The sequence below is a fragment of the Falco biarmicus genome, chromosome 17, assembly GCF_023638135.1.
Source record: "Falco biarmicus isolate bFalBia1 chromosome 17, bFalBia1.pri, whole genome shotgun sequence".
Lineage (NCBI taxonomy): Eukaryota > Metazoa > Chordata > Aves > Falconiformes > Falconidae > Falco > Falco biarmicus.
In genome coordinates, this window is record NC_079304.1 from 6,161,826 (window position 1) to 6,184,305 (window position 22,480).

The following is a 22,480-nucleotide window of genomic DNA, read 5'->3' on the forward strand; positions in this document are numbered from 1 at the left end:
CTGGGGCTGCTTCCCATCAGAAGGTTGTGGGGGGGCTGTCCTTGGCTTTACCTTCTGCTCCTGGGGTGCTGTGTGCCCCCACAAGCCATGTGGACCCCATCAGGGATGCCCTGAGGCAGGTTCCCAAAGGCAAGTCTCACGGACCAGGCTGCCATGGCCAAATTCAGCACAGCAGCATCAGAGTGACCCCGGGCAAGGCTCAATGTGGGGGGGCAGCTGCTCCAGCAGAGCCAGGCCAGGCAAGAGAGAGCGCAAATGCCCCCAGGAGACACACAACAGTCTGTTTCACCCAGCAGACCCAGGGCACAGTCCAGAGGCAAAGCTGCGAGCTGGGGCAGGGTTGAGGACAGGAAGCCCTAAAAACCTTTCAGAGCACGAGCAGCTGATAAGATCCCCTGAAAACACAGCAGGAGCCCAAGACCTAGCAGGAAGGGAAGCGGAAAGGCTTAGTGTGGGACAGGACAGGGCTGGGGGACACAGAACCCTTGGGAGTGGGACAGGCTGAGGACAGGGGGAATCGGGGCTGAAGATGGGGTGAACTGGGGCAGCGCGTGCTCTAAGCACCAGTGAATGCGGAGCCTCTCCCACTGCACCTTCTCCCGGTGCAATCAGACCAAGACCCACCTGGAAGTTTGTATTAAACGTTTTCAAGGGTTCAAAAAAAGGTGTACAAAAAAGGGTAAAAGCCACTCTTGCCTCTTCTCCTGGGGAGGCTGGTAGAAGCATTTCCCCCCCCCCGGCATCGCCAGCTTCCTCAGCTACCCAAAGATGTGCTTTGCCCAAAGCAACCATCCCCTCCGCAGCGGTTAGGAAAGGGTTAGCAGAAAGCTCAAATACTTGACGCACATTTACACTCAGTCCTTAGTAATCTTGACATTATATTCACGCAGCTCTGCTGTAGCTGGGGATAACCCACGTGCCTGGAGAGAGCCTATCCGAAGGGAAAAATCTCCTCGCTGGAGGCCACAACTGCTGAAGACTAATCATATAAAAAGCATCAGCGCTCTGGGCTGCTCCCTGTATGGGGCAGGCCCTGAGCGCACAGTCCACAAATGCCATGGGAGATTTCTGCAGCCATGAAAGAGCGACCTGAGGAGTGGTTCCCTGTGTGCCCTGAGCATCCAGGTGCCAGAGCTGGGCAAGCAGGGACAGGGAAGGACAAGACAGACATGGGCCAGGACTCCGGTCAGCCCTCACGCTGCAACGGCACATTCACATGGGGTAGTTGAGAACGACATCTTGCTTGGCCAGCTCCAGCAACATAGGGTCATCGAAGAACTTGCTGATGCTCACATCCTCGCTCAAGCCCTGCAGGGTAACCGCAAAGCCAGAGGTTATTCCTCGGGCAGCCAGCCCTCCTACAGCCATTGCAGCAGAGATTCCACCAAAAAGCCCTGGTGTCCCACCGTAAGATAAATTTTTGGGCTCCAGAGAAGGCAAAATTTGCAAGGCATGAGGTGCTCCTCAGCAGCTTGAAGATATCCAACAGCCTCTCAGGAAGCTGCAAATAGGTGGATGCTGCTGCTGAGTGTATCTGCCAGCCCACTGCCCTCCCAAAGGGGAGCTTGATTCCCTCTGCAGTCCCTCCAGCCCCCCAGTCCAGCTCACTGAACTGGCACAGAAACCAGTTGCTGCTTCTTCCACAGGACAAACAGGCTAAATCAGGCCACCAAGAGGTCAGACAGGCTGTGGAAGGAGCGGGACTCAGCAGATGCTGCAGGACCCCACTTCCGACTGGAGTTGCCGCCAGGGGAATTGCTCATAGGACCATCCCAGGCACCAGCAGGCAGCATGGGGGACCAAGAGTGAGGGAAGTCCTGAGGCACAAAGGACATTCGTCCACTCTGGGAACACAGAAGGGACATGGCATGCCCCAAGGGATGACACCACAACAGCTCAGCTGCTGGTACAGATGGACGCTACAGGGATTACTCCCAGACATACCTTCCTACGCCTGGTCTTGATCATGAACTCTCTAGCCAGATGTGGGGCTGGCTGGGGCTCCAGGGGTCGGATGACAATGCTCTTGTCCAAGGGGTCACCAGGCACAATCTGAAACACAGGGCCAGATGTCAGAGTGATGCTGGGGGATGGTTCAACCTCCTGGAGAACTTGAACTGCAATGGGAAACACCCCTGGGCCATGCAGACACCCCCAGCCTTGGTGTGAGACAGCCCCAACACCCAATCTGTTCTCCTGGCACAGAGAAACGGTTATGCCACTAACAGTGATCATGCCTGTGAAAAGTCACTAATACGGTGTTGATAATCCAAGCCAAGAACATGTCCCACCTTGCCCACATGCTGGTGTACTCTAAGACCTCTAAAAACCTACCACCCAGAACAACCCATGTAGGTCCCAGTCAGCACAATGCTCTCTGCAAATCAGGCACATTTGCCCTTTTCAGAGATAAGCCTCAGACTTACATCTTGACCTTTAAGCCAGCTCTCGGGGCTCAGACTGCTGCTGCTCTCGCCTGACTGTTCCACAAGTAGCTGTGCACCTCACAGGGGCAGCTCTCCCACAAGACCTGATTTGCCCCAGACACTGAAGTGGCCAGACAACAGTATTTGCCCCAAACTCTGTTTTCCATAGGTTTAAAAAGCCGCCTCTGAGAGACAAAGCCGAAGCGTGGCAACCTGTGTCCTGCAGCAGACCAGTGAGTGTGAGTCCTGCTCCAAGACTTCTGCTCCCCAAGCTGCAGAGCACTGAGTGCACCCAAGCAGCTTCCCTTCTCCCGGACAAGGATGTCCTCTCTCCAGGCACTAAAGGACACTTACGTTCAGCAAGCAGCAGCGTTCAGCGCTCCCTCACTAGTGCAAAGGGTGACGTGACATCGAACAAAGCCGTTGGCTTCTGGCAGACACTTAACAGCTACCACGCAAAACCTCCCCAACCTGAGATCCTTTGCGGATGTTCTCCAGAAAAGTTGTCCCGCACTGTGGGAGTTGTGGCATTGAGCTCTACCAAGGGCAGCTACCTGGGGCCTGATCCTACCACCTCCCTCTTCCCTGTCTCACTAGGGCATGGACTCACCTGCCAGTGGTGGAAGACAGACAGCGAGAAGGCTTGTCCCTGCGTGTGGGTCCTCAAGTCTGTCTCGAACCCAAAAGAATCAATGGCTGGGATAAAGGCCTTGATGGTGTAGAGAGGAGAGCCCGGGATGGGAGCATCTTGCGTCACATGGCCTCTGCCAACATATCCAAAGATCAGTCTTCCTATATGTCACAGCATCACTGAATCGTTTGGGTTGGAAGGGACCTTGAAGACCATCCAGTCCAACCTTCTGCCATGGGCAGGGACACCTCCCACCAGCCCAGGTTGCTCCAAGCCCCATCCAACCTGGCCTTAAACACTTCAAGGAACGGGGCATCGACAGCACCTCTGGGCAACCTGTGCCACTGCCTCGCCACCCTCACATTAAAGAATTTTTCCCTAATATCTAATCTAAATCTGCTCTCTTTTAGTTCAAAGCCATTATTCCTCGCCCTATCAGTACGCTCCCTGATAAAGAGCCCCTCCCTATCTTTCCTGTAGGCCCCCTGTAAGTACTAGAGGCCACTCTAAGGTCTCCCCAGAGCTTTCTCTTCCTTAGGCTGAACTCTCTCAGCCTGTCCTCACAGGAGAGGTGCTCCAGCCCCGATCATCTTCATGGCCTCCCTCTGGACCTGCTCGAGCAGGTCCCTGTCTATCTTACACTGAGTGCCCCAGAGCTGAGCACGGTGCTCCTGGTGGGGTCTCATGTCCCTTTACATATTCTCCTCTCTGACACTTGGGAAGAATCAGACACAAACCAAAGGCTGTGTGTGATCCTGGACAAACCCCTCACCACATGGCATAGGGGCTGGGATCAGTCAAGGAAGCTTTCAGCTGTCCCTTCACACAGATTTCACCCTCTCCGCTTGCTGTACGAGCAGTGCCAAGCCTGTGAACGTCTCTAGCAACCTAGATCCCAAGTGAGCACTTGCAATACTAAGGCGACAGCCGCTGGCCTGAGCAGCTCACCTCCGTCTGGCCAGGACTGTGTACACCGCAGACACGCAGTCGGCAGGAGCCTGCACCTCCACAAAGTAGTAGGGCTCCATCAAGCGAGGGGTGGCCTGTGAGGAGAAAGGGACACAAGCCACTGAGCCTCCAGTAGCACCAACATGATTCGGCTCAGTCAGTCAGGGACTGGCACGCTTTGGTCAAACACCGCGCCTGACTGGGGACAAAGGGGCTCCTGCTGCGCCATGGCTGCCCAAACCAATGTCAAACAAACGCTGAAAGGAGCTTTTCTCCTTCTGGCCATGAGTCATATGTTTCCCTCTCCATGACACCCACCCTTCCCAGCAAGCCAAACAGTAGCAAACAGACTGGAACGTGATCACTTGTAAAACCTGTCTGCCAGCCCACAAGGGTGCTGGAAGCATGAATGGATGGGGTCAGAGTAAACCCACACCCTTGGGGCAGACAGCGCAGCATGCATGCAGCCTGCACTCCTTAAGAGCCCTCAGAAGCCCGCACAGCACGAAGTTCAGTCTTTGTCATGCACAGCACAGTCCTCACCATCAGGAAAGCGGAATACACCACTCTCCGGGCTGTTGGGATGATCTGTCCTCCACCCCGATGCAAGGGCTCCTGAGCGATCACTGCATCCAGGATCTTAAACTTCACATTGCGGATCACTGAGGAAGGGCAGAAATGACAGCAAGTGACCTGAGGGGATGTTCTCTGCCATACCAGCACCAACCGTGCATTCTCAGAGACCGTGAGAACGTAGCAAAGACCAGGAGCCACCAGAAGAATTTCTCCTAAGTTTTATTTCAGCAGGGAAAGCATGACCATGTCCTAACCCTGCACATCAAACACAAACAACTCAGCAGCTTACCTTGCAGGGTGCACAGTGGTCTGCACCTAAACTACATGAGCAAAGTCAAGGTCTGGAGGAGCCAGCCTGCCAGCTAACAGGCTCTGGTCTGTAGGCAGACAGCAACTGCCAGTGCCTGAGTGGCATCTACAGCCAGGAAAAAGGGGGAGGTTCTGTTATCTCCCTTATCACCCATCCCCAGAGCTGTCCCCAGCTGTGGGGTGAGAAGGGAACTGGCCACTGAGGAACTGCACTAGCAAAATCACTTGAATGCTTAGAGATGGAAGAATTGGATTGATCTTATTAGCTCCACTTCTCCACAGGCAGGTCCTACTTACATTCATCACAGAGAGGCCCTTCCCTCGTCCCCCACTGAAATCCCTGCACAATGCTGTCCTTCACAGAGCCCAGCAGCGACTTGTCCACCTATAGACAGACAGAGTGCTTCAGAGACCAATTCTGAATCAATCACCCGGCAGTAACACACAAACCCCGGTGCTTAAAAGCCAGTTCCTAGAAAAGCAGTGATGACCCCCCCATACCACCAATGTCCACCCTCCCCCTCACAGCTCAGGAGCATCATCTTCAGGTTTGGCATCTAGAGCTACAAATTAAGAGTACATATTTTGGTAATCCTGAAAGGCAAGCTGATTATTTTCCATTTTTGAGGATGTTGGCACAAATAACAACGCCTGAAAACCAGGCAATTTGCTAGCCAGCGTAGGTGGAGGAAGTACAGCAGATCCAAGATCTGGCAAACCAATGAGCACAACAGCATTAAGACCTTGCTGCAGGTTCTGGAAGGAATGGTCACCTCTTGGCACCACAGGTGAAACATCTCACTGAAACGTAACCACCCTGCCCTGTGCTTCTCACCTCTGAGGGCAGCGTATCATCTACCAGGATGTTTGGGCCAGTGGCGTCTGGCCCAAAGGCCCAGATGGAACGGGCAGCCAGCAAATCCCAGTCGTATTTGGTCTGGAAAAATTCACCCAGCTTCTTTCTGATAGAAGAAGGAGGAAAGAAACTTTAGGAAACAAGTCTCTGACCTGCATTCACAATGTATTCACGACCCTGTTCCCTTCAGGCATAAAACGGTCTCAGCTGTTTACCTGGAGCAACTCATTTGCTGGGGCAGGGATGCTCACTGACTAGCTGGTAGCAATACTGAACGCAGGACCCCTGCCTAGAGGTTGCTGGCTGATACTGTGCACCTTGCAGATCCCAGCATTCCCTTTTTTCCCCCAATTATTTACTTCTAGATGGATTCCTACTCTCACCAGATCTGTCATACCTGTTCCACGTTATCTGGACTACTTCATTTTCAATGTCCTCTGCGAGCCCCTTCTCCAGAGGCTCAGCAATCATTGTGATCTTGTTCCTGAGAAGAGAGACGTTGCAATTAGTCCACAGAATGATGGAAATGGCAGTAACGGGCAGGACCTCAGGGACTGCGCACTGCTTGAACACAGCCAGGGAGATGAAGCCATCCATGTCCTTCGCTGTTACTGTCTTGCTTGTACAGACAGTCCATGTGCTTAGCAACTGCTCTCTGAAGTCTGTTGTTCAACTCCAGAAGCAGACTGCTAAGGGAAAGTGTGGCCCCATCCCTCCTGCCAGATGTCCGGCGCTTGTCCAGGCACGAGCCAGGCGATATGCCTCTATGTCAGCCAGCAATTGCCGTGTCTGACACGTGAGATGTTGCCTTGAAGAACACCACCAACTTGAGTAACCTGCCCCCAGAGCAGGTCTTTCAGCATGCCCAACAGTTCAAAAACTGACCTAAGACTTTCTGTTCCCTGATATAAGGTTGCCAACCAAGGAGAGAGTGTAGCAAATAAAGGAGGGCCAGAAGAACCAGAAACCACAGAGGAAACACAGGAAAGCCATCTTCAGCAGATGACAGATCACAATTTCCCCAAAAATTCAGGTATAATAAGAGGTACTGTGCTCCCAAATCTCCTACTGGTTATTCAGCCTCTGTTCCCTCCCAGGCCTCCCTCTTTCAGTCATGTGCATCTCACCATGCATTGCTGGAGGAAGAAGATGAGACCAGGCTGTAAGGCTCCAGTACACCACCAGAAAGGAACAAACCCATTTCAAGATTAGGTATGGACAAAAGAAAACAAAGCTTTTGCTCGTGAAATGTTTGGGGAGTTACTGAAGGCAGCACTGGGCTCTCTGGCACCTGCTCAGGGATCCCAATACATCTCCTAGTCTTGGAAACACCACAAAACTAGTGAGAAGGTGTAAAAGAGAGGAGGATGTAGACCTGTATTTATTCCCTCTATTCTGAGTTTCTACAAAGCACAGAAAGATCCCTGGGACTCAAATAGGTTACTGAGGAGTTCAGCAGAGCTGCTGCAACAGAAGGCTGCCCACTCAGGCATGAGAACAGACCCTTTGGAGGGGATGAAGTCTAGCCTAGTCTCCAGTGAACCCCTCCATCTGCCTGTTGCCAATGCCCAGCTTGCCCGCAGACTCTTACTTCTTGTTGGGTGTCTCAGCAAAGCACTTTAGGGAGGATGTCTCCACCACTGTCTCACAGAATGTCACAACTGGATCGGCGACCTGGAGTAACAACAACAGGTTTGTATACTTTCTTGTTTTTAAAGAGATCGTTTGAAACCTTTGAACACCTACAAGAAAAAACATCAGCACTGGGTATGAATCACTGAGGCCTGCACAGGCAGCTTTAGTAATTCCTTCACTCAAACGAGACAGGAGAACATTTAAACCTAATTCCAGGTATGAAAAGTTCTGCTGTATTTATTTGATGCTAGCCAGGCAATGGCTGAAGTACAGGAAAAGGCTGGAATGTGGTCGTACACTCCTCTCCAAGCCAGTTTTCACTCTCTCAGTTGTGACAGAGTCAGGCTGGAAGAGTTACTTTTGTGTCCAACAACCCTTTTTCCGCTCCCCCCCTTTTAAAGGAACGTGACAAAATCCATGCTCTATGTTCTGCTAGGTTTAGTTTCCCATCCTTCTGAGATAGGGAGACAAAACCCCCTTCCCAGCTGAGAAAATCCCTCTCTCATTTCCTCACCTTGATATCGATCTCTGAATACATCTTCCGTAGATCGTGCATCACACAGTCCAGGTAGAGCTCCCCCGTCCCCAGGATCACATGCTCCCCAGACTCTTCCACCTGAAAGGTACGAGAGGCGTTCAACCGACAGCATTGCTGCTCACCGGCCCTCGCCTTCCAGGCTCCTACACAAGCCTGAGGAAGCATCAGCTTTACATAAACTGGTTGGGATCAGAGCACCCCAAGGAAATCGCCCACAGCCTTTTCTAGCAGAAAGTGCCGACGTGCTCTGCAGAAAGCTGCTTCCCTGGCACAGCAAGGTGTGTACTTTTCTACTGGATGGACAGTTTTCTGCTATTTCCACATGACTTATGAGATAACTGCAACAGCATGAAAAAAACCCACAACACACAAAACAACCTACAGTAAAAAAATATTTAAGGTAAGCCTACGAGGCAGCCCACAGCATGAGCTGAAAACAGCCACACATACACCAGAAATACCTTAGTAGTAAGTGAGGGGTAACTCTTGTTGACTTTGCGGAGACCATCCAACATTTTGGGGAGCTCTGAGGGGTTGACTGGCTCTACAGCTATTTTGATAACAGATGTGGTGTTGAACTTCAGAGGACGGAAGATCTGAGCCTGAAACCAGATAAGGACAAAGAGCTGAAACTCTGCATCGTTAGATGGCTGCTGGAGTCAGACCCAGTGTTTGAAGGTGTTCTCTTTCCCTCAGTGGCTCTGCTGCCCTGGCACCTCAGCCAGCAGGTTTTTTAACCTCACCACTGGAGCTTCTGGGATGCGCTCCATCACCTTGACTCCTTGTAAGGCTGAGTGATACCAGTTAAGCACTATACCTCTTCATTGCCCCGAGGCTCCGTGACCGTTGCAGTCTTCACTATGGGCTGGTCCACTCCCTCAATCAGCACCCAGTTGCCAGCAGGAACCCGGTTTACCTCTATGTGATACCTAAAAGGCAGGAGAGCAACACTGCAGCACTTGCCGCTGCCAGCCTCTGGTCCCTTGCAGAGCCATCCTCCACCCTGGCAGCGATGACTCCCGGTGACTTCTCTCCCACATGAGCATATGGCCAGGGCCTTTCATACCTTGCAACCGAGATCCAGAGGCGTCCGACGGTGCAGATCTGGGAATCCTCCTCATCTTCCAAGGTATAGTTTTCTCCAAGGACCTTCACAGGCTGCCCAGCATGGATGGTACCACTGAGCACTCTGCCAAAGGCATGGAACTGAACACCATCGTCTGTGCTGTACATTTTTGTTGTGTGACACATCAGTGGACCCTTCCCGTAAGAGAGAGAGAAAGAGAGAGAGAGAGAAATGAGCCCCTCAAAATACAGTCAAGACAGACACAGACCTGGTAGGACTCTTGGATACAAAGCGATTAACAGGCTGGAATTTAGAAATACTTCTTTTGATTCGCCACGTCCTTAATTTTCTTCCACTGGAAGCCTTACTACTCCTTCCCCTGTATGGAAACCCCTGGAATGACTTTGGACTTTTCTGCAGCTCTTCTCCCTCCTCCTGCAGAACAGTAAATAGCACTCAGGACAAGGCCATGAGAAGAAACGTCATCTGCTGGCCTGCAAACCAGCTCAGGGCAGAGCACCCGAGCCTCACAGACCACAGCTTTCAGTCCCATAAGGTCACCCCATAACTGGCGATCTGGTGACAGTCACCACTGTATAGTTTTACGTGAGTACTCAGAACTCATTAAAGAGATTTGTTTTCTCTCCAGACATTAGAGCAAAAGTCATGGGCAAATTCCTCACTAAGCTGCTGGCTGGCATTGGTGTCTCTAGACAACTCTGAATGACAGCTCAGTACAAACTGTTTGAGGAGGAAGATTTTTGCAAGGCTTTGATATGAAAGGTGCTGACTAACTGATGTACGGTTATTTTTATCAGTACAGTTCAAATCAGTTTTCTCAGAGTTTGGAGAGAGAATCAAACTGCAAGGAAAAGGGACAAAAAGGCAGCAGAAGGACACAAAATCACCCTGCAGTTCCCACGTGCTCTGAAGTCCTGACCTAGTCCTGTTCTTCTCCGAACACTGTCAAACAATTCTCTCTCTCAAGGGCTGCCCTGGCAGGCAGCTAAAGTTTCTCAGAGTGAAGAGATTTGTTTCAGTATCGGATGAGAGGTTTCAAAATGCTGGAAGTCAGATCTGTGCAGATGGCTGTCTAGGAGGCAGCTGCCCTGTCAATGCAGTGAAAGGAGAGCATATTTGCCACGCTTTTGGACACTCAAGAGCAAAGCAGAAGAGTTTGCTTACATCAGGGTCGCATTCACTCATGGCCTCCCCTAGATCAGAGTCGACACCACCAGTGTAGGTATGCTCGATTTTTGTCTTGGCTCCCACCTTCGGGGAGGGGATATGCTGCACACACATGTCCACAAAGCCTGGAAAAGTAATAATTCATGAGAACAGGACTAAGCAGCACAGAGGAAAGAAATGGACTCCAACAACAACAAGGCAAAGCTGTTCTGACTGCAGCGCACCCACAGCAATGGGGAAGACGCGAGCAGTGTCTCAAGCTGTCCTTTGGAAAAATGGTTTAGTATTTTATATTTGGAAAGCTGAGAAGGGATTTGCATTACATGGCTGTAATACAGCCCTTAACTCTGTTGGCGTGAGACTAGGGTATTGGGAAGATTGTGCAGGGGAAGACGAACAGCATCTACCTGTGAATTCCCCAAAGAACTTCTTGCAGACAAGCCGCAGGAGGGGTCGGATGTTCAATTTCAATTCCTCTTTGGTCAGGTGGATGCCAAGTTCATCCAGAGTCCTGGGTAGGGTTGTGTCCACGTCCCCCACCACCTGCAAGACAACAAGCGCCACTCTCAGCTTTGCTGTGGGGATCAAAGCCAGTAACTCCCAGGTGCAGCTTCACCCACCAGCCATCACCCCCAAGGCTCTTGATCTGCTCTGCTTTAGAGCTCGCACAAGAACTGGTTGGCTGGTTCAAATTATCACTTGGCTGATATTAAAGCATACTAGAAAGAGCAAAGGCAGTTCTATTAACTGTGCAAATATAGGGTTACGTTTGCAGGGAGCAACTGTTAAGGAGTTGTTCACTGCTGCTCTGCACCCCCAAACTCCATCTGTAAAGACCACTCCAAGCACAGGACAGGTGAGTCCCACAAGCACCAGACACACCACCACCACCCAGTGTTCTGCCCTCGGCTGCTGCGATCTGGAACTATGGGAAAGAGAATGAACCACCACATACCTGAGCCAAGATCTTGTACAGGGGCTCCAGAATGAACTCCACAAAACTGCGCTGGGAACTGCTCGTTGGGGCCTTTTTAGTGAACTTGCGGCTGTTGGGAGACCAACAAAGAGACATGAGGAGCAAGCACCCTGCAAGAACCCCTATGCAAACACAGCCTCTGCTCTTCCCAGGTTAGCTTCTCCCTCCCAGTCCTCCTAGGAAGCTGTCAGGGACACAAGAGTCCTCCTTACTCCAAACAAAGGCCAGAGGAGGTGCTCTGCTCCCATGGATTCACACCAAGCAAGAGGCCTGACTCAACCCTTCCCAGACACTACTCCACCACAGGATCATAGGACAGCTCAGGTTGAAACAGACCTTGGGTGGTCACCTAGTTCATGTTTTACAGGGAAAGGAGGAACAGACCCAGCAATAAACTAACAGATGTTTAAGCAGGCTTCTTACGTCTTCGGGTTGAAGTAGATGTCACCCCAAAGCCGCTTTGCAAACTCCTGATAATTGATATCGCCTAAAAGGAAAAAGCAAATGACAAAAGTCTCTCAGATGTCACTGTATTTCATCTTGGAAATCTCTGGATTTTGGCTTTTAAAACAACCCTGAGGACAGGATTTTGTGGACTGATGCCGGTGAGCAATTCTGAATAAATGATTAAGCCCCGGCCTGGGGAGACCAGGCATAAAACAATCCACTGAGGATGACACCAGCAGCCCAGGTACACCGTGGGTTCACAGACTCGCTTCTCAGGAGCATTTCAACTCTCTCAATTACACACAAGGTTAGCACTGAGAAGAGCTGGCCTGCCAGACACTGCGCTGCAGGAACCCAGTTACATCTGCTTCATTTGTTAAAGCTGCAACCTGACACTGTAACGCCAAGGTGCTGGGATGGCTCACACCCCATCTGCCCCGCAGGCTTATCACAGGCATTTTCTGCCTTGTTGAACATCTCCAGGTTCTTTTCTCTGTTTCAGCTAATGCACCAAGTGCATAGACAAATACCCAAGCGCTGAAGGAAAAGTGTAGTGCTTGGCTGTCATGGTGGATTTACAAATAATAAGACAGCGGTGATAATTTACAGCAGTTTCCAAACAAGCTTTTGCTGTGGGCAGATGTACAAGCATAAGAAATTTCATGGTGGCTGCAGTTTTGACAGTTAAACTACTATACCTCATGGTAGTTGAGCTGACTTTTATTAGCGGCTGCACATAAAATCCCCAGTGGCCACAACCGAATAGCACTGACTGCAAGTGCCCGTTTAGCTCGTGTCTGCCCCGCATGGATGGTATCTCCTGCCGACGGTGCCTGCATCTTTATCAGTCCCCCAAAGAAAGGGTATCATCCTAGCAGGCACTGAGTTAATGCTTTGATGCCCAGGGAGCTCATTTATTTCTCCAAACTCACAAGGACACGTGATAGTCCTGACACATCAGTCTCTGACCTCTGCAACTTCACCCTCCCTCAGGCTAACTTCTTTGCAAGAGCTAGGCCAGCTGCTTTACAACATCCTTCTTTCCCTGCTCACGGGTCCTACAGATCACCCCAAATTCCCCAGTGTGAAACTTCAAAAACCTGGGCCGTTCAGCTGGCTAATGCAAGGAAAAGGCCCACTTTTACAAGTGGCAGATTGCCTTGAGTGGGCACCTGGGGAACAGAAAATTAAATCAAAGCCAGAAAAAGACAGTTTCTTAAAAAAGAAAGAGGGCAAGAGTGCAAAACCTTGTGGGCCAAGCCTGCGCCGGGCTGCAGCTGAGTCTCAGACTCTGGAGACCTTTGTGAGAAGGCAGGCAGAACTTAACTGCTTCACTTCTGAGCTGTTGCAGTAAGAAAGCAAAGCACAACACAAACACTTGTCTTCAACTGCCATGGCAGAATTTGTTTTTTCTGCTTAAGGGCATGTATAAAATGCTGGCTTCTGACTCAAGAAGCATCTATCAGAAGAAACTATCCAGCTAAAAACAAGTTAGAACTGTACTTTTGCTTTTTACTGCCCAGGACTCAGATGTGCAGTACCTCTCAACTCCTAGAAATTCAAGAACACGTATACTGGCCATATACATGCAGTGACAGTTGAAGCTGAATGGCATAGAAAGCCTCAACAAAAAAGGTTACGAAATGAGATGTTACAGTGTACAAGGCTTCTGGATAATCCTCACCATATGTATCTGCATAAATCTTTGCAAAAGATCCCAGCGTGAAGCAGATGCTGTACTGTGAACTGGAGAAACACACATTCCCCAGAAGGGGAGACAGAACGAGGTTCTCATCGGTAGAATACATGCTGAGAGGAGACAGTTTTTGAGACAAGAAAAAAAATAATAAAATCAATGTTATGAACTAAGGAAGACACTTCAAACCACTTCCCACACCAAACAGCAGTATGCGATAGGCAAGGATTCTGCATTGCCAAATAGCATCTTAAAACAGGCCGCATCATGCTTGCCATTGGAATTTCACGGCCAGTATCACTTTATGTCTATAAACTTCAAAGCATTAGTGTCCAAAGAAGTATTTCAAGATCTAAAACTAAAACATTACCAGCACAAGTGCTTTGTATTTCTTATCATGTAGAATTCTTCTTCCCCTAACTAAAGGCAGCAAAGTTGGTCAACCAAGCAAGGGAAAAGATACTACAAGACAAATAGCGTAGGGGTAGAATTTAATCAAACACTTAATGAGTTCACAAGCATGCTAGACAGGATAAGTTACCCTGCTGAGAGCTGCTTGATGCCAGCAGCAACTGAACAGAGACACATGCAAGTGAGCTCGTGTGCAAATTCACACGAACTTGAAGAGGAAAATGCTGTTAAGGAAGTCACCTGGATGCAGAACCCCCACAATAACAATGCATCGCTACTGCAAAAGCCGGAGAAGATGTCCCTTCCCTCTCTGAGCAGGGTCTTGCAAGGTCTGACCATAGCAATATCATGAGTCTCTGTTCAGGGGTTGGGACAGCGAGCTCCCATTCGTTTTGTAACAAAGGTTTAGGAGCTGTGAGACATCTCAACCTACAATTTTGAGATATAGCCTGGATAATTTCAGTGTATTCGAGACATCTGGGAGCACAGAAGTTCCCTGCTCTGGTCATATGTTCCCCCTCCCTACTTTTTAACGGGGGGGTTGAAGGGGTGGGAAAGAGCTGATGCCATGAAGCTTTTCAGGCAGAGCCAATCCTGCCTAATTCAACAGACTGGCCGAGATGAATTTGCAGCAGTTCTTCCTGCCCCATTTTCTATGATTCAACACATCAAGAGACCAACTCATTAGGTTTTAGGCATACACAAGGCTCACAGAGAGAAGCATCTGCAATGAAACAGGGACAGCAAGTACTAACCACACACCATGCCAATCACCGATACCTGATCAGACCATTAACTTCGTCTACGATATGTCTGAGTTTGTAGTAAGCATCCGTAGGGGGCAATTTCAGCTCCAGGATCAGTCGGTCTATCTTGTTGATGCACACGGTCACTGCTAGCCTTTCCTGCACCGCGTGCTTGATCAGCCTCTCCGTGTTCAGCATTACCTGCAGGGAATAACGAGCATAAGCACCACTAGCGCAAGGCCTCCATAAAATGCTATCTAGTGCGTGACAGACAAAGCAGTGACCCTTACACACAGGGCTGCAAGCCCGTAGAGAAGCCTAAGCTCAGCCGGCAGCAGTCAGCTACGCTTTCTGAAATTTAGAAGTAGGTGCTTGCCCAACCCAGTTCCGTGAATCCTACCCCTTGGACATCTCTGATATAAATAACCTGCTCAATTTTAGGTATCATGGGGATGGAGATGCAAACAAGTTAGATAATCAGCCTACAGGTCACATTCATCATGTCAGCCCTGGACACAGAAGCCAGAGGATTGTCTCCCTGTTTTGGCTGGAAAACACTCCCGCTTCCCAAACTGTCCGCCAAAAACCCTTCACCCTGCAAGGCTGAATCCATCCCAGGCATTCAAGCTAAGGCAGATCGAAGACTCCAGAGGAAGAGATTTGGAATTTAACCCCTAGAAGAACCTGGCACTCACCCCCTCAGCCGCATCAATGAAAAGCACAACGCCATCCGAAATACGAAGGCCAGCTGTCACCTCATCAGAAAAATTGACGTGACCTTCAAAAGCACAAAATGGTGGTGAGACCAGAGTAAGCCCCGATGCCAGCAGCACAGAGGGTGGAAAGCCATCCTTCTGCTTTGCAGCTTGTTTTGGTCACAGGTATCCAGCAAGGCAGAACACAGACGGCTTCCTCCTCAGACAGGGACCCGGCAGTGGCTGCCAGAGCTCTGTATAGGGATTCGCTTCAGCTTTAATGCTATTTTTTGAGAATAAACACAACTTATTTAACAGGCACTTTTCCTCACATTTGTTACTGTTTTTCTCACAGCTCTGCATAAGTACTTCAGGAAAAGGAGGAAGATTACTTCTCATCAAAGAACAACAGATGCCTCTCCCTCCAGTCTCCTCCTGCGCGCTAACCTCCCTCGTCTTGAGTTGTAACTCAACAGATGTGTCCCAAGACCCTCTTTCCTAAAGTTTGGCCTCGGTTTCTTACAAGTTGATCTGCGATTATGTTCCCCCCCACAGGAGCTTGGCAGAGGCTTGAGGGAACTTGCTGAGAGTCTCACTGTGGGGCAACAGCATCTGAGAAAAGCATGGTCCCCACTGTGCATGGTGATACCTGGAAAATCCAATTCATTACGTGCTGCTTGTACACTTGGGTGAAACACATTTTCAGCCTCATTAGCCCTCAATTATGCCAGCTAATCAGAAACACAAACAAGACTGACTAAAAGCCAGCTGCACAGTCATTACTGCTGGAAGTGATTTCAGAAGAATGAACTTAGCTAAAGGCTCAGGACTAGGCTGAAATCATCTATAAAAAAACACAAAACAAAACATGGGTTTCCGTCTGTAAAAGAAAGCTTCCCAGGGTTTCAGTGCGCCTAAGTGACATTTCCACATCAGTCCGAGGGTATAGATTCTTTCTTTGTTTTTCTGAGCCAGTGCTACCCAACCCCACCACCATCCAACACAAAAGCTCTTTGAAGGCCCTCATTAACCATCACTGTACATGCTTTTACTGCTCTGCTCCTGTCAATAGCACTATCCAGAGGACCAAAGAGGTTTATTAAAGAAAGAAATCTTGATTCACATGGTCATGTATCTGCTCCACACATCAAGTTGCCTTTGGCTAAGTGCAGCCCAAACCAGGATTTTCAGGATTATACAATCACCTGGAGTGTCGATGATGTTGAAGAGAAAAGACTTTCCCTTGGTGTCCGGCAGAACAATTGTCACTGGTGTGCTCTTGATCCCTACTCCCCTCTGAAAGAAAGGAAATCAGATCATCAGTCAAAAGGAAAAAAAAAAAAGATCACCATGTAAAGATGTAAAAGTTGATGAAGGAAAACTCAGAGAGATGGAAAGAAGTAAACATCCATACAGGACAACCTGTTATTCCCAGGGAAGGAGTAACAACCTCAGATCACTGCAGTATCCAGCCCAGCTCCCCCACCTATACTGGCTCAGGCTGGTGAGCCACCACTGCACAATCCATACCCGATTTCAGCTGAGGAAGTATAATATGCAATACCAGTGACAGAATAAGCGTGTTTTCCTGTGCTTTTGCCCTTCTGCTGCTATCAAGTTATACCTCAAAGTGTAAGAAAGATTTGATCATACGGAGTATAAAGTAGAGCATTAAGATGTAAAGAAAAAAGTGCTTCATAGGATTGTTCTGGTCATGACAATATTTAGCGAGCAGGACAAAATAAGATTCCCATTCACACCCAACCACACAGAGTCAGAGCACCAGCTAAGAGTTCCCATCACAGGAAACCAAGGAGAAATGTATTTATTTTGAAATCATAGGTTTTCTTCTCATCCACCACTACTGCGAACCCCTTCCACCTCTTTCTCTCAAAGAAAATAAGTTACCAACATACTGGGATAACTCTGCTATAGATTCTCAACATTACACACGTTCTCATCTCAGATAAATAAAATCATACATGGAGATAAGGGTTGCAGGAAATGGAAGAAAGTTGGACCAGGGATCCTACTGAGGCAAACAAGAGGAGCAGATCACTTTACTGATGAAGAAAACAAACAAAATGAAGGCACAAAACAATGTTAAAATGGAACAGGAAACTGCCTACAGTAAGTAACTGTGAGCAAAGCATGAAACAACTGGGTAAAAATCACTGCCTATCCTACAAGACTCACCTCTTGCTCTGTGAACAATATATCAGTGTAGCAAAGCTGCAAAGACAAAACAACAGTCAGAATATCACATTTTGGTATCAAACAACACTTTTGAAGCAGGACATGATAACTCTTTACATATGGTTAAGGTGGCAAGTAAGCGACAAGAGACAGAATTAGGACAGAGCTCTGGCGTTCCAATCCTACGTTCTAATCACTAAATCCCATTTTCCCCACGTACAGTCATTCTCCCTCTGAGTGTAAAAGCCAACCCATGTTCCCCAGGGCAGGAACAGACCAAAAGCTCACTTACGTCCTGGTCGTAGCGCTTCCGGATTTCTGGGTGTGTCTGTTCTATCAGGCAGTCAACAAAACAAGTCTGAAAAATAGCAGACCACAAGAGAAAGGAGGTGACTACATTCAGACAGATGAATACCAGTACAACCCCATCCCTCCAGTAGCAATACAAAGCTGGGCACGGTATTATTTCCATGTGGCTGAAAGAAAACCTACAAATAACTGCATTAGCAAGAGAAGCAGAAAGAGACTGCTCCTGCAGAGAGTAAAGGGTCAAGAGCAATGGTAGAAGTAAGCAACAAACAGATCATTACTACTACCCGATATACCTTGGATATTCACACTACCTTGCCGTGGTGAAGGTGCCCACACAGAGTCACATTTCGAATTAGCTCTGAGTTGTCCATCAGATCTGCCAGGAAACTGGAGGAGCAAAAACACAAAAGACTGTTGGAGGCTTCTGCTGTGTCTAAGAAAAGTAGGTGCCATTTCAGCTACACTTTCTACCCAAGGTGCCCCCTGAATCCTCTCCAAACTTTCATTCTGCCAATGCCCTGCGGAGGAAGAATCCCACTTTCCAGATGGGGAGGATGCAAGTTGGAGTCCTAGACAGATGGCAGTGGGTGGGAGGATATGGAGCTGGTAAAACTGCCAACGATGGAATATTATTGAATATTTTTCTTCTCTTTAGTCAGTATTAGAGCAAAAGTCACATCCATGTACTCAGATGATGAAATACTTCCACTCAAATAGTGGCAGGCAGTCAAGTAAATCACAGAGCTGGATAACAAGCACCCCACACAGTTCTAAAAGGTACCCACAGGGCTCCACAGACCATTAATTCTGATTTTCAGGTCTTAAAACAGCGATGTTCCCAGGGACTCAAGGAAACAGTAATAGAATTTCAAACTTTTTAGAATTAGCAGCTGAGCTGGATAATGATGGGCCAGCCACTTCTGCATGGGTCCTGGCCAAAATATAATTGAGATCCTAAATTACCAACTCCCTAAAAAATAATGGCAGGCTATAAAAGATGTATCCGTTGCTATGGGTCTGCAGAACATAAGTGCTGTCAAATAATCTCCTTTTAAAAAAGACTTCATTTTCATTGATGCAATAGACTTCTTAACATAGAACGTTTTGATCAAGAGCTAAAATACACACAAATCAATAGTAATACTGATTAAAAGCTTGCTTATTGGCCTTAAAATGAGGCTAAATGGGAAATCAATACCAAGCTTGCAGATTTCTGGCTATGTCCCGCAAGGAATTTCTCTTGGCCCCATCCTAACCCTTCACATCACCAAACGCGATGAAGAGGAATTCATTGCAGATGGAACAAGCAGAGGACAGAAGGATCAGGAAAGCGGTTGACAATGAAGAGTACAGGTTGTTGACTAAGAGCAAAATGGACTGCTTAGAAAAATATGATCCAGCAGGCTGTTTCAATCATATCTGGCTGTATCAAAACTATGAGAAACAAACACCAACATTCCAAAAAGGTCCTGGGCATCCAAGTAACCATCAGACTGAATATAAACTCCAGTGAAATTTTGTTGCCGGAAAACAACAGGATCCTTGATGACAGGCAGAGGGACTGCTCACATTGGGGTCTGTTTGGCACGCAGGGAACTGCTACTCAGTCTGCACCTGGTTCTGGGATCTACGCTTGGAAGACAACTATTAAAAACTGGAAAAAGCTCTGACTAGCCATGAAGTGGCGTATGGAAAGATGAGCCTAACGAGACACTCACGCAGCTCAATCTGTTCATCCTCAAACAGAAGACAACATACAGGAACACTACACACGCAAGGATACAGAGCCCCTCCACCCATCGACAAAACGTAGACATTGATGATAAGATTGTATTTTAATCGGAAAACGTTTTTATTCCTTACCAAAGTTGTGCAAGATATTACATGCCAAATATTTAATTTGTTTGGATCTTTTTCCAGGTTTCCTCCCAACCCTGGTGTCTCAGGGGCTGCTTTGCAGGGTACAACCAGCAGACACCATCAAGAGCAGCAGAACTGCAGCTCAGCTGCAGCATTATGCTGACCTACACACAACTTTGCATACAACCAGTGGTATAACAATTCCCCCTGGAAATTCATCCTGGAAATTCTTCCAGGGCAGACAGGAATTAGACAGCAGTAGGCCAATCATCACTGGGATCAACCCAAAATGTCCCAATATGAAGTGTGCCACACACTGACCATATAAATACTTCTTGTACCGGTCAAGAAAACTTGCCTTCAACAAATCTGCACCACTGGAGTTTCTGAGTATCAAACTCTTTATTAGCTGTCAAAGCACAATTTACATTCTATTTCAGAAAATTATGCACTGTTCTACATACTGCGGAGGGAAAGATGAGCTGTAAAATGGTTACTCTTGTACTTTCTTCTTCTTGTTCCTGGTACCAAGTCAGGGAAATGGCTGCACTCAGTTCCATTGCTGAGAACTGGCTTGTTTGCTAAGAAACAAAGCCAATGCCCCCCGAAATCTGCCTCCTCCACATAGTACCTACCACTCTGCCTCCCAACCTTTGCCTACAAACAACAAAAAGTGAGGAAATCACAGCACAGATGGCTCGAGCCAACATACAAGCTTAAAATCCCTACATATTACTTACTCCATCTCGTAGACAGTGACCGGTAACGTCTGTTCCATCAGAGAGAATTTTTTTGTTTTCACAGGTTTAATAATAGGCTCTGAAAACAAGAGAAAGAACAATAAAACACTGTCACCAGAGACCCTGAACCCAGCAGACTCAGAAAACAATCGTAGGGAGCAGGGACTTTTGCAGACAAAGCCACAGTTTTCAAGCTGACAGGTTCTTTTAGCTTCTTATAAAAGCAGTTGTACTAGATGATCCTTGTAGCTCCCTTCCAACCAATCTATTCTGTTTATTATAGAAGGATCAAATGAGATGACAAATGCATTTTCATTTCCCCTTAAGTACCTTTCCAGTATCTGTTCTTTGAAAGATGTATTTGTTTGGGATCTGTAACAATCCCCAAGCCTAGGATTAGTGCTAGACAAAGAGTCTAGTCTTGGGGCTGAGAGGGAATTTGAAGGGGGCATTAAAACCAATGGGGAAAAACAAAGGGAATGGTATTTTCCCTTTTCCAAGGAGCCACTAAGAGTCTTCTCCTCCCTCCATACCCAACCTGCTGCTTCCTCACCACTTACCAGTGAGAGGCTGCGTGTCTTCCTCTTGTACTATTGTCTCTACTTCAGGCCCATAGACCTCCTCAGCGGTGGGATAGTATTTCTTATCCTCATGCAGCACCACCTCCATCCCAGGGTGGTCCTCATCATGGTCCCCCATATCATCATCATCGTCATCATCCTCAAGCTGCAACCAATGCTCACATTTAGCTGCTGCCAGCACAGAAGTGTTTTACAAACACCAACCATCCCAGAAGGTACAGCTCTGACGTTGTACAGCAAAAGTGAGCCACAAACCCAGCCTGGGAGCCACTGCTGCAGCCCCAGCACCTCACATTCATCAGCAGAGCAGCTTGCGGAGGTGCCCTCTGTAAGCCACACATCTCTCCCTACCGAAAATTAACAGCACCTTGAAAATTAACAGCAAAAGGACTTGCAGAGATGCCTGCAGAGGGAGTGACTCCCGCCTCTCACGCACACACAAAGAGAACCACGCTCATGCACAACACACCACACACAGACACCACTTTCAGATGATGTGCAGGAACAGGAGACTACAAGGGGCTTCCTCGATCCTCTGATGCTGCCCTCCCTGCCCTACTCTGGTGTCTGTGAACTCTTGCTCTACCTTCACCACTGGAAAACCGAGCTCCCTGCCACACTGCTGTACGTTACTAAAGGCCTGAAAGCCTCACTGTGTGGAAAAGGATCCTCCACTTGACCGAACGCCAAAAAAAAGCCAAACACAGCCTGAGCTACAGAAGCTTCCAGTTTGAACCATGATTCAAGCAGAAACTTTGCCTTTCCCTCCATCACAGGAACAGGGGAGCAGCTTTTGCTGAACCCTTTAAAAACCAAACCCACTCTGATCCTCGGGAGTCAAATTCCACCGCTGAACAGTGGTGGACACTGCGGACCCAGAGCCCGACACTGAAAAGGAATCGCTGCAGGCGGTGAAGGACCGTGGTGCATGTCCCCTGCTGCCGTGGGGTTACAGGCAGGCCCCCGCGCCCCTCGTGCCTCCCACCACCACTCACCTCGTCCAGGTCTTTGGACTCTCTGCCCAGCTCGTCGTCGTCATCGTCCGAGTCCAGCTCCGGCCCGATGTAGTTCCCAAACTCGTCGTACAGGTCGGTGTCCATACTGGGGCGGGGAGGGGGTCGGAGAGTGCAGGCTCTGCTCCCAGCCCCCCGGGACCCCTGCCCCAGGCGCCCCCGGGGACCCCGGCCCGAGGCGCCCACCCCCGGGACCCCGGCCCGAGACGCCCCCCGAGGGACCCCGGCCCGAGATGCACCCTGCACCCGGCGCCGCGCTGCACCGCGGCCCCCGGGCCGGCCCTGCCCTGCCCCCGACCTGCCCTGTGCGCGACCCCCGGGCCCGCCCGCCCCTCACCAGGACCCTGCACCGCCCCGAGAGCCCCGGCCTGCCCACCGAGCGCCCACCGCCTCCACCGCCTCCCCCCCCCGGGCCTACCCTCAGGCCTACCCCCAGCCCCGCGCTCACCCGCCGCGCTGCCCTCGCCGCCGGCGCCGCCGCCACGGCTGCGGAAGGCCCCCGAGCTGCCCCCGCCGCCTGCCACAAAGGGCCCCCCAGCGCCCGCCGCCCCCGCCCGCCGCGGGGGAGGGCCCGGCCGGGGCGGGACGGGCCGAGGCCGGGCTCGGCGGGGTGCCGGTGGCCGCGGGCCGGGCC

The 22,480-nt window shown here is 49.4% G+C and overlaps 1 protein-coding gene across 1 annotated transcript; it reads right to left on the reverse strand.

Annotated features, from left to right (window-relative positions):
- Window positions 1–627: 627 nt before the first annotated feature.
- On the reverse strand, window positions 628–22,425 carry EFTUD2 (elongation factor Tu GTP binding domain containing 2). The gene is made up of 28 exons (XM_056362372.1): window positions 22,295–22,425; window positions 21,829–21,934; window positions 20,813–20,978; window positions 20,253–20,331; window positions 17,964–18,039; window positions 17,633–17,698; window positions 17,341–17,376; window positions 16,350–16,440; window positions 15,145–15,227; window positions 14,484–14,650; window positions 13,281–13,405; window positions 11,573–11,636; window positions 11,129–11,219; window positions 10,581–10,716; window positions 10,171–10,298; window positions 8,986–9,179; window positions 8,737–8,848; window positions 8,381–8,521; window positions 7,896–7,997; window positions 7,338–7,420; window positions 6,144–6,230; window positions 5,726–5,852; window positions 5,188–5,275; window positions 4,549–4,667; window positions 4,006–4,100; window positions 3,037–3,190; window positions 1,945–2,052; window positions 628–1,308 (listed from the first exon to the last, which is right to left on the reverse strand). Exons 2-28 carry the CDS (start codon window positions 21,931–21,933, stop codon window positions 1,213–1,215), a joined length of 2,919 nt encoding a protein of 972 aa, XP_056218347.1. The 5' UTR covers window position 21,934; window positions 22,295–22,425; the 3' UTR covers window positions 628–1,212.
- Window positions 22,426–22,480: the final 55 nt, after the last annotated feature.

Excerpts from the sequence above, each read along its gene's own strand:
- EFTUD2 (XM_056362372.1), bottom strand. The coding sequence starts at position 21,933 with ATGGACACCGACCTGTACGACGAGTTTGGGAACTACATCGGGCCGGAG. Across the intron at positions 18,040-20,252 it reads GTCACTGTCTACGAGATGGA|TTTCCTGGCAGATCTGATGG; the intron begins GTAAGTAATATG and ends TTGCTCCTCCAG. Across the intron at positions 5,853-6,143 it reads GTCCAGATAACGTGGAACAG|AAAGAAGCTGGGTGAATTTT; the intron begins GTATGACAGATC and ends TTCTTCTATCAG.